Source organism: Mauremys reevesii, linkage group 2 (assembly GCF_016161935.1).
Source record: "Mauremys reevesii isolate NIE-2019 linkage group 2, ASM1616193v1, whole genome shotgun sequence".
NCBI classification, from domain to species: Eukaryota; Metazoa; Chordata; order Testudines; family Geoemydidae; genus Mauremys; species Mauremys reevesii.
Window position 1 is genome coordinate 275,436,914 of NC_052624.1, and position 18,285 is coordinate 275,455,198.

The 18,285-nt window shown below is 43.6% G+C and overlaps 1 protein-coding gene across 16 annotated transcripts in view; it reads right to left on the minus strand.

The window, feature by feature from the left end:
- FAM135B (family with sequence similarity 135 member B) overlaps positions 1-18,285 on the minus strand; it is a 438,555-nt gene that overhangs the window by 81,656 nt on the left and 338,614 nt on the right. For all 16 annotated transcript variants that reach the window (XR_005595027.1, XM_039527226.1, XM_039527229.1 and 13 more), the window contains one exon: positions 9,956-10,082. Coding sequence is in view for 15 of the 16 variants with exons in the window: in XM_039527226.1 (XP_039383160.1) it covers positions 9,956-10,082 (127 nt within the window). In the remaining variant the exon portion in view is untranslated. The remainder of the gene's footprint in view (positions 1-9,955; positions 10,083-18,285) is intronic.

An 18,285-nucleotide genomic window follows, 5' to 3' on the forward strand; every position in this document is an offset into this window, starting at 1 on the left:
TGCAATATTTGGCCAGCTCTAATCAGCAAAAACCCAAAACCAGCACCTTGTTCTCTTTTAGTTTCTAACTCAGCAAACCATGTCAGCACACACCCTTAACTTAAAGCAGGTGCCTAATTCCCATTGGCTCAGATCCTGAAAAGTGCTTAGGCACCTAACATCCATTGATTTCAATGGGTGCGTCTGACTTTGATGCCACTTAATCTTGTGCTGGAGTGCTCTGCTGACTTTAAATGCCTCCAGTGTCGGCCATGAGACCCACAGATCACTGTTATCTTCTACCGGCTAAGCTGACATCCCCCTGGGGCTATTCTGACCCATGAGAGACCAGTAACGCATGCAGCTGCACCTGCACCCAACTTCACTGCTATCTCTCAGCCCATTATTTTGTTTCACCTGTTGGGTCTTGTCATAGAGCTGTCGTACAGCACCTAGAACAATGAGCCCCCGCTTGATGCCTCACGGCATTACTGTATTATTATAAGTAACAAGAACAGAAGCACTAATTCCTATACACTGCATAACTGTTATTGGCATGGTGGCTTTTGGCTAGGATGCAGCACTTGATGTCATGTGAAGATCTGTTTCCACAAAACAAGAGCAAGTGGTAGGAAAAACAAGGATTCTCTCCTCTCATTTCTCAGCCACAGTGCTACTGTCTGGGACACCGGCCGGTAGCAAAGAGTTTGCATCTAGGTGATGGATCTCATCATTCATTCTGGTGTTGGCGTCTGTGCTGCTGTGGAAAGGCACTCGGCTCAGAAGCTGTTAAGAACTGACTAGGTCTCTGTTCAAGAATTCTGTTACTGTCAGTCTATGCGAATTATCATGGTGCTCTTTAGGGATGGGATAGTTTTCAATAAAGTATGACTGGAGAAAATACTTAGGAGAAAGAAAAAATGTACCGTGGTGCACTACATCTACATGCAGTGATTAGCCATTTCCATTGGCATTGACTGAGACTAAAAAAGTTTCTCCCTCCCATAGCTCATTCCACCTAAGGGTAGAAAGCAGAAACACTTGTCCCTACCCACCTCCTTTAAGATGCCTGAGGAACCAACACTGACTTTTTAAGATAGGTAAAGATTTAAGTATATGCAAAAATGCATTTGATGAAGTGCCCAGTTATAGAGTGGAACTATTGTGAAGCTCACAACCAAGCCACCTGGAAAATTGATCAACAAGTAAACACCTATTATTTCTCTTTCAACCACTCTTATAGTTGCCCCTGAGCTTGTTTTATCTGACCACAGGTTACAAGCACCATTGACTTGATGCAGAGACTTTAACAGGGAGTAGTTTTTTTCTGATTAATGTAATAGATTTAATCAGTCCCCACATCCAGAACCCCCAAAATGTGGATTGTTGCATCCATAACATTTTTAAAACATTTTTTAAATGAGCAAAATTGATAGCACTTAGGACTTTTTATCCACTGAGCAGGAACAGGCTGCTGCAGTACAAACCTCATCAATGGTCTTCAGAACAAAGTTCAGATACTAGAGTGATGAGAGCTATCTAGGTATCTGTAGCTGTGGAAGGGTAATTCATTCTCCATGCTGATTAAGTCTTTGGTCTCCCTATTGACCCTGTCAATGCAATGAGCCTACATAAGGTATCTAAATTTTGGCTATCAAACTTAGAGACCCCTTGTGCATATCTGGCCCTGGGTGACTTGTCCATGGGTCACACAGCAAGTTAGATGGAAAGCTGGGAACCGAACTAGAGAGTCCCGACTCCTTCATTACATAGCTTTTCAAAAAGCAATAAAGCTTCTGTTAAAAAACAAAGAGCAACAACAAAAAAACACAGACATGAACAAAGTGGGACTTTATGAGCAAACTCTTTCAAATTTCAGGGCAAAAGGTACTATTTCTCCTTTTGCACCCCATACAACCCTCCGCCCAAATTTGGTAGCATGACACATCAATTCCACAAAGCCATGACTTCAAAAGTATTCTCAGATGGTGGCCTCCCTAAAACATCCCTCATGTCTAAACGGGTGAAACAAGGCAGCATGCTGGCACCAGTCCTCTTTGATCTCTTCTTTGCAGTCATTCTGAATTATGGATCTGACAATCTTCAAACGGGCATCTACATAAAGTACAGAACTGATGGAAAAAATTTCAACCTCCAAAGGCTTACTGCAAAGACAAAAGTCCTTCAAGAACTCATATGTGAAACCCTTTCTCCACTTAGTAGTTATAGTGAAAGTGACCTATAGATTATCCTTGACAGGATCTCAGAGGCAACTAAACAGTTTCACTCACCATCCGCCTGGAAAAAACTGAAGCCGTCTTCCAAACAGCTCCATCAACTACTATCACTGAGCCAAACATCAGCACTGATGGTACAAAACTAAAGAACATTCATCTCTTTACATATCTTGGCAGTACTATCTCAAGTGATGGTTCCCTGGCTCAGGGTGGGAGGGATAGCTCAGTGGTTTGAGCTTTGGCCTCCTAAACCCAGGGTTATGAGTTAAAGCCTTGAGGGGGCCATTTAGGTATCTGGGACAAAAATCTGTCTGGGGATTGGTCCTGTTTTGAGCAGGGGGTAAGACTAGATGACCTCCTGAGGTCCCTTCCAACCCTGATAGTCTATGATTCAATAAGTACTATCACACAGAATATGAAAAGCAAACCAGCCTTTTGGAAGAGGTCACCATAGGATACTCAACCAGCATATTATCAAACTGTCAACAAAACTGATGATATACAATGCAGTGGTGATACACTGCCTTTTATACAGGCAAACATGGACAGTTTAATGCAGACACATCAAGCAACTTGAAAAAATTCATGAGCTATCTTCACTCTATTCTGAAGGTCCACCAGTAAGACGAAGTGCCATACATAAACATCACTGAAAGAGCAAAATCAGCATGGAAGCACTGATTATCAAAGCTCAGCTTAGATGGACAGCTCATGTTATCAGAATGGATGATGGCAGTCTCCTCCAAAAAAGTCCTCTATGGTGAACTGAAACTGGAAAATGAACAGTGGGCAGAAATACATCAAAGACGCTCTTAAGCAGAATTTCTAATCATGAGACAAATACTGATAATTTCAAAGACACAGTCGAGGACAAACGTGAATAGAGAGCAACTATAAAGGTTGTAAACACTTTGAAAACAGGGCCCAGCATCATGCCAACTCTTCAGTGGGAGCCTATACATTCCTGTTTGTGATCTTGCTCTTCGCAGATCCTACTGTGTAGCCGCAAGAGAACATACAAGATGCTGTGATGTCATTGTCAGACTCGATGGACATCCCTACTCAGGGTAGGAGGGAGAGGTCAATTATCAATCAACAAATTTGAACAAATCCCTAAGGATTTGGTTAAGAATCAAAACCGGAAGTGGCCTCTTTTCTGGTTCTGATTTTCACATATTTGAAATCTCATAGGAATAGCTATTTTCAAGGTATTTCCACCATCTGGAATAAAATAAAATGGGACAAGTTTTCAAGATTTTTTTTTTGCCATCATCTTTTAACCATAGTCTCCCAACTGGCCTCAGTCTCAAACTCTGAACCTAACCCAGATCATAACACTGCTTCCCTCTGCCCACATCATGTCTACAAGAAACAACTAATGAAAGACATTGAAGTAACCACTAAAAAATATTTCCCCTATTGCATGGCTGTTAGATAAGCAGGATCATAATACTTGTAGGAAATCATTTATAGTTCTGTGTACATATTAGCTAGCAGTTTTTGTTTTAATGTAAATGGCAGACAATGAAGAGCAATCATCCCAAATGGTCTCCAAACTCTGATTAAACATACTTTTCAATACCCAAAAAAGCAGAGCATTAGATGCCTTACAGTTGCAGAAGCACAAATGGAATGGACATTTGTTAGATTCCCTGTCATTGCTAATTAAGATTCAAATTAGCAACATCAAAAGGTGTCTGTTCTGTTAATACCAACCATTGTGGACGTATTTTAAATGCCTTTCTTTTCATATTAAAAATGTATCTGAAGTGTAGGACTGACATTAAGAAGAGAGCTAGGGGCCCAAAAATACAGAACAATTCCAATCTAAAATGAACATTCAGGGCTAAAGCTCTGCTCTAAATTACACTCATGAAACTCCTTTTCCACAAATGAGTCAGTTTCTGATCGCAATTACACAGATGTAATTCCAGATAGATGCCACAGAAGCCAACAGATATACTCCAGAATTGCAACAGCATAGCCAAGATCAAAATCATGTCCTGAGCTTGTAAACAGCCATTTGTCTTATAATACACTACAGGATCTATTGCAAAAAGGAAAAATGTTATGAAATCTAGCAGAAAGATCCTGCAGGCACTTCAGGTCTCTGGAGGTCTCAGGTCTCAGTTTCCTCTTTGGTAGGATTGTTTTCTTTATGCAGCAGGGAATATATGAACCCTCAAGCCCTTAACTAGTTTCAAAGGGAGAAAGGGAAAACATGCAAAATATCTGCCCTTTAAAGGAAACAGCTGGGCTGTAGTCCTTCTTTTGCAAAGCTAATGCCCGCTTTCTTTCTTTCTTTGTGATATATTTTCTTTCTAGGTCAGCAGGTACCAGAGGCCACAGCCAGCAAAGAAGCTATGCTCAGAAAAAGAAAGGATGAAAAGTAGCAGGAAAGATGTTTGCTGACTGGCTAGAAATGAAAAGAAGAAGCAGGAAACACCAAGTTTAACAGGTGCAGAAGAAAACAGAATTTTCAGCACAAAATGGATCAAATGAAGCTGGAGCATAACTTCAGCAGCGTCTGACTCTGCAGACTGCTCGAGATGATAGCTCAAAGGGTATCACTGCCTCACTTATCTGCATGGGGCATTAACTCTGAAACCTGACCCCAACACTACCTCCAGACTGTGTGTGCAGAGGTACACGCTGTCCCATCCTGCCTCTGCTGGGATGGTGTCAGAATCCCTCACTCTGGTAGGGGACCTAGCAGGGAACTGAAGGAGGTGGGGCAGCCACCATCTTGACTGACACACCAGGGATTCCAGAGTTAAAAGCATGAGCTGCTACAGTGTAAGCTAAAGATCCAGGGGCCTCTATCTGGGGCTGTAATGGATTCTCATCCTTCCTGGATTGGGCACAGAGGGGGACCTGTAATACCAGCTCACCAGCTGCAGAACTTCCAGATTTCCCAGGGAGCCAGCTTTCTTGAAGAGAAATCAGAAAGCGTGAAACACTCCTTGCTGATTTATACGGCAGGTGCGGCAGCACTGGAGAGTTACAGTACATTCCACTGGGAACATGACATTTCTGTTTTTGAAATTGTTTTTTGATGGAAAATTGGACTTTGCGAAGAAAATGATTTTTTTCATGAAACATATCTGCTTTCCACACCAAAAAACAAACAATATTTCATCAAAAAACCAAACACCTAAAAAACATTTCCCCGCCTCCCCCCAAAAACCTGATTTTTTTTAATTTAAAATGGTGCCACCATGCCTCATGGGAGTTGTAGTTTGGGGTGCCTTATGTTCCTGTTCTCTTCTATAGGATGGGCTCTCTGGCTGGACTGCATCTCCAATGATGGATCACAGTCAAGGACTTCTATGACACACAGCCTTCCCCTCATGAAGAGAGAAAGTGGTGCATCATGGGAGATGTAGTCTGACCAGATAACCCAACTCACAGTAGACAACGGGAGCGTAAGGCACCAAAACTACAAATGCCATGAGGCACGGTGGAACCATTTTGAATTGAAATATTTCAGTTTTAGACAAAAATATTTTGACTTTTAGTATTTTGACAAGAAGCCAAAATTTCCCATTGAAATTACCTCCCTATTTTTTTACAGCTCTACATAAAGGATACTACCCGCTCATATATGAAGTAATTTTGAAATTTCAGGTGTACTTTGATCCATAGAATACCACTTGGGAAAAGTACGTTTTCTTTACAAGAAACCAACTGCCATATGAGACCACTGAACGTTACATTACAGCCCTTGGTAACTCCACATCATAGAAATTTAAATAGTTAACAGATGGACTAATTAGTAGTCAAATTATCTGTAGTATAATTGATAAGATTAGAGTGAGTATAGTCTGTTACTAGTCATCCTGTATATCACACCTTGATTACGAAGCACAGTAAGCACATGTAAGACACAAAATTAGAGGCCATTTTTGAAAAGTTGGGTCTAAATGGCTATTAGCCAATGGATACAGTGTGTATGTGGCAAAGCCAGGAACAGAACCCCAAACTCATGATTCCTAATCCCAGTCCAGGGCTCAGGTTCAGCTGGTACACACCAATACGGTACACTGATACATCCTTCAGAATGCTGCCTTATTCTTTAGGACCTAACCTGGCTGTTGAGGTGTCCTCGAAAATGTGAACCAAGCGTGCATGCAGTGACGTCAGGCTGTGTGTGCAGAATCTGAACCAATACCTCTGAGTGGGCTTGGGAGAGTATTGCCACTTCTCTGAAATCCCCCAGTATAGAAGAAGCCAAACCCAAGGAGGCTAACAGAGTCCACTTAGGCATCTGAGACCCCCAAGAGGGAGACAAGTTCAAGGAGTCCAGTGGGGCATGCAAGCCTCACTGAGCGGATGCCACTCAAATGGAGCCTAGCAGAGCCCATGGTGTATTTGGGCCCCAAGGAGACAGAACCAATCCCAAGAAGCCCAGCGAGCATATCTGATCGTATTTTGAACATCTGCACAATGTATGTGAGCAGCTTCTCACGTGGGCAGAACTCATGTGGTGGGTGGAGCTTGAAAGTGCACTACCTTCTTCTCCCCCCCTCCCCAATCTGATCTCTGAGCTTTCTCCCTTGTATTACCTGTAAGTTAAACATACTACTCATTCAAAAGACTACATCTACACTTAGAGCTCGGGGGGTGCTCACGAAGACATACTCACACAAGTTCTCCTTGAGCGAATGTGCTAAAAATAGTAGTGTAGCCATATTAGTACAGGCAGCAGTGAGTGGTGGCACGAGGACATACATACTCATGGGGTCTGGGTGGCGAACCCAGGCTGCCACTCGCCCCTGGCTGTGCTATCATGGCTACACTACCGTTTTTAGTGCACTAACCTGATGAGTGCTATCGTATATCTACTCAAGCAGAGATCACACCCAGCTCTAAGGGTAGCTGTACTCTAGAACTACAATCGTCCCTCTAGTAGCTCAAAATTACTTGAGCTCTGAGGAGTGGTATGCTTGAAATAAAAGAATTGCAGAGAAGAAAGGTAATGACACCTTTTCCTGCATCAAAATATGGTATAACTGGATGCTTCCACCTAACTCCCGAGAAAATACTAAAAAACCCTGATAGCTTGGGTATATGATTTGGAAGAGAGAGAAGGGAATAATAGGACACCGTCTTGCTTTTAATCACAGTGTGAATTAGTATTGTTATGGTAGGCTGGGAGATGAGAGAACTGTCAGTGGTGTTCTGAGGTCACTTGGAGGGAGCCGGGGAAGTTGGACAGGTACAATCTGCTGCTACTGACATTTAATTACTCTCCACGTTGAGAAATCAGAAGCTCAGAATGCAGAACATTAGGCGTCTGTCACTAGCAGTGGTCTGTCGGCTTCCCACGGGTGGAACATTAGCAGAAAAAGCAGCGACAGGGAGTAATGACTGAAACCAGCCTTCTTTTCAAATGAAGGCAGCAACTTTTCTTTTTATTTTTAATAAGACAAAGAAAAAATTCAAGCCAATATAATCACTGAGAACTTTTATAGTGATATTTTTGGGCCTTGCCGGAGAGTTAGCCATCAGTCTTTTCTATGGATTTTGGTACATCCACATTTGTACAGAAAATAATTCAACAATGTATGTGACTGTATAATAATGAAATGCCACAAAATCTGGGGCTGATGTGTCGATTTAAGAGTGATCTACCTAGCACTCAATAGATGCCTGGAAGGGATAGCTGAGTTGTATCAGCTTCAGCTTTCAGAACACTTTTGGCTTCAGTGGGTGCTGAGCACCTCTGAAAATCTAACCAGTAGCATACCTGGAACTATAAGTTCAAATCCCATTAGGGCTGACCGAGCTTCTCATTCCCCTGAGTTCCAGGTAGTGCTAATGCTTGGGGGGCTTTCAGTTGTGACCAAGTTCCCATCTGCTCGGCATGGGGTTTAAATATTTCATACAATATTTTGCAAGTAGCAAAGAATTGGCCAAAATCTTCTCACCCTCCTCAGTCCCATGTGGTGCTGCCCTGAAAGGATTTGTTTACGCTAGGGAACTACATTGAGATTAGCTGCCTTAGGGTGGACCTCGACCGGCTGCATCAAGCTAGATGTAGTCTACAGCAGGGAATCTCAACCGGGGGTACTCGTACCCCTGGGGGTACGTAGAGGTCTCCCAGGGGCTAGATCAACCCATCTAAATTTCTGCCTACTTTTAGAACAGGCTACATAAAAAGCCCTAGCGAAGTCAGTACAAACTAAACTTTCATACAGACAATGACTTGTTTATACTGCTCGATATACTGAAATGTAAGTCCAATATTGATATTCCATTCATGCTCATGGGCAATAAGCAGAAGCTAGCCCGCAAGGTACAGTAACGAATGGAGAATAGTCCCCTTGGATTAGTGTAAATCATCTAATGCAGAAGCAGTGTAGGAGCCCCGTCCTGTGGACGGACGCACCGCCAGGTGTAGGGCTTGCTACTACCCATTGATTTGTGCGGCAGTTTGCATGGTTAGGAGTTGAAGAAAAATGGAGTAAAAATGCAGAAAGGGTTTACTAGTTGGCTCCATTTTTATTGTCGGATTTACAGGTCCAGTTCCTTAGCTGATGTAAATTGGTGTAGCTCTGTTATGTCCAATTTACTCCAGATAAGGATCTGGCCCTGTGTTACGTCTCCCTGAGGCTGGAGCTGCAGCAGGGCTGGGGCTGCCCCTCCCCCCACCACGTGGCTGCAGCTATGGCCAGGAGTCGGCCCCGGGGCTGGAGCTGTGGCACAGCTGGAGCAGCAGCCATGTGGCTCGAACTGTTAGTTCCCCGCCCCTCCCCCAGGACAACCCGTGCCTGCCAATAGTGGGGGTGGGGGTAGAATGAGGGCTGCCAGCTTCAGCAGTGTTACTGAGCATGCTCGCTACAAGCCAAGCAGGAAATCTTGGGGGGCCGGCACATGACCCTGTACGCCCCCCGACGCGTCGCCTCTGCCCCTAGGTATTTTTAATAAAAGTCACAGATAGGTCAGTGAATTTTTGTTTATTGCCCACGACCTGTCTGACTTTTACTAAAAAATATCCATGACAAAATCTTAACCTTAAGAATAGCTGAAGGTTCTTACTTAGCACTTGGTAGGTCACTGTCTAGATCAGTGGTTTTCAAGCTTTGTTCATTTGCAAACCCCTAAAAAAATGTGAATGGAGGACTGGACCCTCTGGAAATCTTAGACATAGTCTACAAACCCTCAGGGATCTGCAGAGCATGAGACGCAGTCCACGGACCCAACCACAGATAGAAAACCACTCTCTAGAACGTAACAATCCTGCTATTCCAAAGCTTTTTATAGGTCACTAATAAAGCAACAAGTCTTGTCATACACTGTTACTCTAGGTGCTGCTTTGAGCAAGGGGATGTGCCTAAGCTGTACGAACCCAGAAGGCATGGAGACTCGGATAATGCTCTGAGGCATAATTACTCCCCAGTTTCCTCCGTCCTCCGAGAGGGAATTGCAATTTGTTTCTTGTCTTTTACCGACAGCAACTCACAATACCCTCCTCGGTGGCTCCGCGATGCTGGAAAACAAGCAGAGGGCGTGAAGGAAAGACTCCGTTCCTTCTCTAACACCTGCTGCCCTTTGGCTCCAGGGTGGGGACTGCACACTCGGACCCAAAGTCTGAGCATCCCATATAGGGCTGTTAGAAGGGTTCTTACTCCTTCACATTCCCCTGTATCTGCATAGATAATCCATGTCACGGTTGAGTGCATAGATGGCAAGTCAAAATGTAACCGTTCCATTGTCGCCTGCCTGCCCGCCCTTACCTCAGATGAAGTCGGTTTGCAGTAGCCAGCTCCGAACACTAGATTCTCTAATGATATACTGGACTGGTCTGGTCCTGTCTCCAGGCTGCCTTTACCCAACCACGACCCTTTTCCTGGACGAGCAAAGCTGAAAGGAGAAACAACAGGAAAAGACACTTACTAAAAGTCTGAGTTACTGATGAATCAGTTTCCATCCCTGCTACCCACCAGGCAGAATTTATTGCAGATTTAAGAAAGTATTTTTCACAAGCACTGAACTAACAGCATATCGTCTAACAGCATGAAATAAGAAAACTATTAAGCCAGATTAAAAAATCTTAGGCTTTGTTTATAACACGTCAACACCACACATCTCACAAAGGGGAAGAATTCCATGGGACACAGAAAATATCCAATATTTGGTATCTCAAAGGGTGAAAATGAAGTTATTAGGGCCTAGAGTTTAAAAAAAAATTGGAGTCTAGAGTTAGGCTCCTAAAGCTGTGTTGGGGCAGCTAAGAGAGTGGCCTGTTCTTCAAGCTCTGGGCACTCAATGGCTCCTGTTAATGTCAATACGAGCCCTGGAGTGCTGAGCTCTTTTAAAAATCAGGCCACTTTCTCAGATGTAGGAGCCTAACTTGAGGCTCTCATTCTTTAAAATCCTGAAAGGTAGCTCAGAAAGAGATGGCAGGTTGTGGGTAGGTTTAGGAAGAGAAATCAGGTCAACCATGTACAACATGATGATCCAAAAGGCAGGGTCTTAAATATTAACATCAACACCTGGAATTAGCTTTAAAACAAACAAACAAACAAACAAACAACGGGTAGATAACAATGGATTGGAAACAATTGAGTCACAAAGAAAAAACCCCAAACCAAACCAGAACCCCGTTAGATCAGTTAAGCCACACATCTTTGAACAGACTGCAGTTCCAATACGGTTATGCCCTATTTTATTGGGAAGCCGCTTAAATCAAAGCCCAGCATCTCAGTAGATAGTGAGGTACATAAACTCCAAGTTTTATTAATCCCACAGAGTATTTCACGCAGCAGTTCCAAAGTCCTTTCTGAGCATTCACTGGGCTCAGCATAGAACCTATAATGGATTTTCAGGAGGGCAATCTCTTCTTTTGTTCTTCCACAGCCCTACCGGGGACACCCATTGGACGTTTCAAGTGAAGCAAGGAGAGCAGCTAGAACCCCACTGCAACAATCAAGCCAGGAAAGTAACTTATGAACTTGGAAGAGTAGCATTGGGCCTAGTCCTGAAAACCTTTACTTGTGCCATCAAAAGGCAACATCGTCCCTTACTGCCATCATGGCCTGGAGTTGAAAGCTGTAATGTTGTAACGTGAGGTGCTCCACAGCCAATTGGCAAGCCTCTATGCCGAAGCCGCGGGACCGGCGGAGCGGCGGCAGAGCGCCCCCGCGGCTTGCCGCCCCAAGCACGCACTTGGCGTGCTGGGGCCTGGAGCCGCCCCTGGCTGGAAGAGGCAGCCGACTGGCTCTTAAGCCCAGCAGCAGCACCAGCACTTCAGCAGCTGCTCAAAGCATTCACTCATGACTGAAATAACTCCTACACTTGCTCCCAGTCTTGCCCCTGCCTTATCTCACTCCAGGTAATCTGGTTCTGACCCTTGGCACTGATCACGACTTCTGGCTCCTGGCATCTGGCTCCTGCTCTCACCATGAGGCTTGATGCTGGCTCTAACCACTAAGCTCGACTGCTGTGTCCTGGTCACTGGGCACACTGTATTTTTTTCCATGGGAATATGAACATCTGAGGGGTGACTTCACGCTATAAAAAGTCTCAGAACTGTTGGAGGGAATATTCCCCCAGCACAGGCATTGTGAAAGGCAGCCACTGGCTGTCCCATTAGTCCTACTGTATGGATAGTGCTTGGGGTGGCGCTGAAGAAGTTGGGGCTACAGCGTTATCTGATGGAGTGATAATGGGTGGTGTTCCCACTCAGAAAGTTTGCCATGGGCAGCTGAAATCCTAAATTACCCCATGGGCCATTTTGGAATCCAGAGCTGCTCAGAACCAGCAGCGAACAGTATCAGTTTACAGTCAGCTTTGCCTCTCCTTCTCCTGGGCTGTGAGGTTTCGAACTGCATCTCTCAGGCTATGTCTACACTACAAAGTTAAGTCAACTTTATGTAAGTCGATGTCGAGCCTTCAATTGAAGCAAGTCGATCTTGTGTGACCACACTATACTGATTGCATCCTCACGAGTAGGGCTTGCATCGCCGCACAGAGCACTGCATTGTGGATAGCTATCCCAGAGTGCATGTAGCCAAGTGGAATTTTGGGATGGGATTATAATGTCTTATGGGACCAAAACGCTGGCGCGGGTGGTTATGGAAACATGGCGTTAGCCTCCCATGATGCTCTTACCTCCCTCTCCCCCTCCCTGAAATCAATGGCAAACAAACCAAGCCTTTTTCATAAGCCTGGGTTAGTCGCACGGACGCCATAGCTTGGTAAACATGGACGCTGCTCAGCTGTACACTGTTGTTGTGAGCATTACAAACACCGTGCGCCTTATCCTGCAATATTTACATAGCCGCCACAGGAGCCGCCATGAGGAACAATGTGATGTCACGGAAGCAGCCCTGCTGGAAGACAGAGTGGAGCAATTCACAGTTGCTGGCGACAGTCATACATCACCTTGACATGGTTGAGCACCGTTTCTGGGCCTGGAAAACAAGCAGTGACTGGTGGGACCGCATTGTTATGCAGCTATGGGATGATGAGCAGTGGCTGCAGAACTTTCGAATGCTAAGGCCACCTTCCAGGAACTGTGTGGAGAGCTTTCCCCAGCCCTGAAGCGCAGCCATACTAAAATGAGAGCTGTTCTGACAGTGGAGGAACAAGTGGCAATAGCTCTGTGGAAGCTTGCAACGCAAGACTGCTACCGGTCAGTGGGGCATCATTTGGAGTGGGTACATCTACCGTGGGATCTGTTGTGATCCAAGTTTTCAGGGCCAATAACAGACTTCTGCTAATAAGGGTAGTGACTCTGAGCAATGTGCAGTATATAGTGGATGGTTTTGCCGCGATGGGGTTCCCTAACTGCAGTGGGGCTATAGGCGGAACGCATATCCCTATCTTGGCACCAGACCACCTTGCCAAAGAGTACATAAACTGAAAGGGGTACTTCTCAATGGTGTTGCAAGCACTGGTGGATCTCAGGGGCCATTTCACTGACACCAATTTTGTCTGTTCAGAAGCTGCAAGCAGGGACTTTCTTTCCAGACTGAAAAATAACCATTGGTGATGTTGAAATGCCAATCATGATCCTGGGAGACCCAGCCTACCCTTTGCTCCCATGGCTCATGAAACTGTACACCAGCAGCATGGACAGCAGTAAGGCTTGGTTCAACCATAGGCTAAGCAAGTGCAGAATGGTCATGAAATGTGCCTTTGGACATTTAAAAGGTTGCTGACGTTGTTTGCTTAGTAGGTTAGACCTCAGTGAAAGCAACATCCCCATTGTTATTGCTGCCTGCTGTGTGCTCCATAATATCAGGAAATAAAGGTAGAATAGTTTTCGCTGGGATGGGGGGTTGAGGAAGATCACCTGGCAGCCAATGTTGAGCAGCTAGACACGAGTGCAATAAGAAGAGCCCATAGAGTGGCTCAGCATCTCCATGAGGCTTTGAAACCAGTTTCAGAAATGAGCCAGAGTAAAGTGACACTTATCTGTGTTGTTCCTTGCCAAACTGTCCCCTCCATTGCATTTTCTCCCCCGTAAATTCCACCTCCACCAATCACTGTGTGAATGAATGAATAAAGAGCCTTGTCTCCTCAATCTGTTAAGTTTCATTATACACACTGTAACGGGTTGGATCACAGAAACCCCCTGGGAGCTGCCACCTGATTTGCCAAGACTACCTCTGCTCCTGTTTTCCCTGCCAGCTCAGGACTCCAGCACCCTGTCTTGCTGAGCCAGACACTCCCGTCTGCTCCAACACAGACCCACGGTCTGAATTACTTGCCCCAAAGCTGCAGGTTTACCTGAAAGCAGCTCACAGAAGTGTGCTGGTCTTTAGCACTCAGATGCCCAACTCCCAATGGGGTCTAAACCCAAATAAATCCGTTTTACCCTGTATAAAGCTTATGCAGGGTAAACGCATAAATTGTTCACCCTCTATAACACTGATAGAGAGATATGCACAGTTGTTTGCTCCTCCAGGTATTAATACATACTCTGAATTAATTAATGAGTAAAAAGTGATTTTATTAAATACAGACAGTAGGATTTAAGTGGTTCCAAGTAGTAACAGACAGAACAAAGTAAGACACCAAGCAAAATAAAATAAAATGCGCAAATCTATGTCTAATCAAACTGAATACAGACAATCTCACCCTCAGGACCTAACTCTAGTGTAGACCAAGCCTTAGAGAGATGAGAATCTGAGGCACAGAGAGACTCAAGTGACTAGCCCAAGGTCAGACAGCAAGTCTGTGGCAGACCCAGAGTTCAGTCTTTTAACCAGGAGCCCATTCTCTCTCTTTGTGGAGCTGCCATAATGTTTATTACATCTCCTCAGGCTTTGATATATTGCCAAAAGGACACTCCATAAGGAGGAGGAAACCTCATGGCTGGCCTTGTGTTTAAATGTTTTAAAGGATGTGATTCAATCAGTTTTCTGGAGGCTGCTTCTAAATGGTAAGCAACCCTTCAATGCATTTATCCCACCTAAAATGTGAGCTAAAGAAAGGAACTCCAAAGAACAAAGGGACAAACATTGCTCAGAATCACATGACAATGGACAACAGAGTCTGGTTTGGTCTGTTGAAAAGCTTGAATCACACAAAAATGTAAAAGGACTGTCACTGTATCATTCAGAAGCATAAACAAATGATACCTGACTACAAAAAACCTTCATTTGAATATTATCAAAACTGAAAGACTTTGATGGAGAGAAAAGCACTTTTTAATGCCACTTTTATTTATTTATCTTTTGCTTTTACAGCAGAGAAGGGATTTGATTGTGCTGGTCTTATGGAAATTGATTTGGGATGGTACTGTAAAACCAAAATCCTTTTTCAGGAAATCAGCCAAAACGTAGTTTGTTTTCTGAAGGAAACTTTAACTAAAAAGCTTGAAAAGTATTGAAGTCCCACTGACGCCTCATGAAGAACATCTTATTTGGAGACAATTCCTGTTAGCTATTATACAGGTTCATTTTTTGTATTTCTTCTATTTTTTACATCTTAATATTACTACACAAGTCACTTGATTTAAAGTAGAACCTTTGTTGTTTACAGGTTTAACTTTCTTCCTGTTTATTAGCGCTGACTGAAAAGCAGAATTTCCATCCTTGGCGAATTCTTATAATTTAACACTAGATTTTGCCCCAAATTAGGACAAAAAGTTGAAACATCTTGTTTGTGTGTCTGTTTGTTAAACAGAACAAAAAGTTACAAAAAATTCTATTTGAAAATTGATGTCATTTCATTAAACTGAATATTTCAGTTCTTCTCAGCTATGTCTGCCTGAACTGTCACGGTGACTTGTGGGAATTGTAGTTTTGGTGCCGAATACCCCCATTTGCTATGGGCTGGGCACCCCAGCCAGACTACAACTCCCATGATGCATCACAGCAGTTCATGCAGAGGAGAGACCATAGTCAATCATGAGAGATTTAATCCATCGAGGGAGCCCAGCCCTTTGCAGAGAACAAAGGCTTGAGGCATCCAAATTACAACTCCCTTGAGGCTCTACTATGGCTGAGGCAGATACAGATCAATGTCCAATAGATCCAACCAAAAAAATATTTTGATGAGATTTTCCCGCACAACATTTTGATTTTGAGGAAGCCGCAGTTTTCATCAGAAAATCACTCTGGGGGAAATCCCAAACCAGCTCCACTTTGCACCTTCTGCCATTTGCTTTGAAAATCAGATCTGAACACATGCAGATAATATATGTGAATTTTGGCCCAAGCCATTACAATTGGCATGCCGCGGACAGGACTGCCTAGTGGTTAAGGACTCCCCTGAATGGGAGGTGAGTAAACCTTGCCAGCTAGATCTATGGACAAATCACTTAACACTGTGCCTCAGTTTCCTTATCCATGACAAGCGAATAACAATACATTCAATAAAAAAAAATCTACTTTTAAAAAAGGAATACAGTTGGTTAATTGTCACATTCCCCCCATACAAACCCTTAAAGATAAGGAAATGTCAAGTTGTGAGACACCTCTCAATCAAACCTTAACTCCCACACAGCACATTTCCACAGATAGACTGACTATGCATCTTTTACCAGGAGCTTCCTTCTGCCTCCAGCAGAAGAGGAAACACTCTACACATAGCACATTATTCTCCCTCACAGTAGAACACACAACCTTAATTCCAACTCCCCGCAATTTGAGTGTTGAACGTACAGGCACAGTTTAAATATTCGACCTGCTATTTATTTGTGGAGGAAGTATCAAGGCATAAATCCAATTCAGGTCACACCTGTAAATCCTCACCAAGCTGTAGTGAGGCTAACATAATTAATGGTTGTAAAGTGCTTTGAGATCCTTTAATCAGAGTGACAAATCTTATTATTTTTACATATATTTTAATAACACCATATATCCCTCCCTGGAACTTGAGAAGAGTCAGAGGTTGTAATTTGGCCTGCATTCTCCAAAGTGACTCTAAACTTTTTGCCCAGCTCAGACTAAGTTTTGGATCTATAATAAAAAATGACAGTCAGTGTTGGGGTTTTTTAAACGAAAGGTTGGCACACAACTGGTCAGAATCTTTACTTATTTGACACCCCCACTGGTAGCCCTGGAGGCTGCTATCCCAAAAAGATTAAGATTTCAGGTAGGGAACAACCACTAGGAAGAAAATAATTCCAAAGCAAGAAAAATCCTGTTTTCATGCAAATATCCCTGGAGGGAAAAAATATCATATTGACAACAATTTGTCTAAAATGAATGTTTTCCAATATTTTCTGAGGTATCGGTGGCTTTTCACTGTATACATCCTACGTTCTCGTTAAACACAATTCATGTTATGAATATAAATGAAATATAAAGAGAGAGAGAGAGAAATAAATCACCAGCTGACTGACTTTGCTACCCAGGCTTATATTTGTGGCAACTTCAACTGAGTGACTACCCACTAGTACTCATGGGATCGTAGAAAATTAGCCAGTCATTTCTCTGCCAAGATTCACGCTGCATACGGTAACAAATAAGTTAAAGTGCTTTGGATGAATAAGGGTAGGACTGGGAATAAAGAATTCAGGGCAGGATTTTTTTTAAAATGCTTGGTTTTGTCCTCACTCTGCTCCTTGTGAAGAAATTGGGAGTTTTAGCATTGCTTTAGCAGGCTCAGAGTTAGGTTAATGCTGAACACATTTGAAGCTATCTCCCATTCAGTTCTTTTTCTTCTTCTGCCCCTAGCAGAGAACGGCCTTGGATAAGTCACTCCCCCTGTAAAAGGTGATGTATGCTCTTTACCTGTCTCAGATGGTATTGGGGAAAGGTGTTAGTTACAATAGAGTGCTCTGAAGATGTAAAGGATGCAAAGTGGGTCAAACCCTAACAGCCTGTTTGTTTTGACATGGACAAATCTCCCGCTGAAGGCATTGGGAGTTTTGCCTGAGTGTGGGCTACGAGAGTTTTCCTCTGACTATGATTTTAAGAGATGTGTGTGGGTGGGTGTGCAGGCAGCTGTGCTGTTGACTGAGGAAAAGATCTCCATTATAATATAAACAAGAGAGAACACGATTGCCAGCTGTATTCGGCGAAGGCTCTCCGCGCTGATTTACATTCATTTAAAGGGTTGCTTGTTTGTTTTAATTGGGTTACAAATGTTTTCAAATGGATTCCTGGAACTGCTGAATATAAGACTGAAGTTCGTGCTGCCAGCCATTGGACTGGATTCTGCACAGTGCCAAAGGCTGTGCAGCTTTTATCAGTCCTGTTTTTATGGACAATGGCAATTCGACAAGGAATCACGACTCTCAAATGCCTAGAGAGCTCCTGGAAGTTTTAAAATAGAAATCACTTGAAGTTCCTGGATGAACTTTCATTACAAGGCAAATCAACCTAAGCTGAACATAGAGGGTGCGGCCTCCTAGTGCACTCAGGGAAGGATTTGACAATCAACAGTTTGAACACCCATGTCACAGGCTATTTGCACGTTTCTGTTTTGTCTTATGAGCAGCGGCATGTGCTTCCTCCTGTTTAGAGAGAGCAGCACAAAGGATGTTGTTATCCAATAAAGCAGGTTTAGTTTCCTGCTCTTAGTTTCCCTACAAAACTGTGAATATTTTAAAAGTTCTGTGTTGTTGTCCCAAGACGTTTTTCCCCTTCAGTAAAGATACACGTTT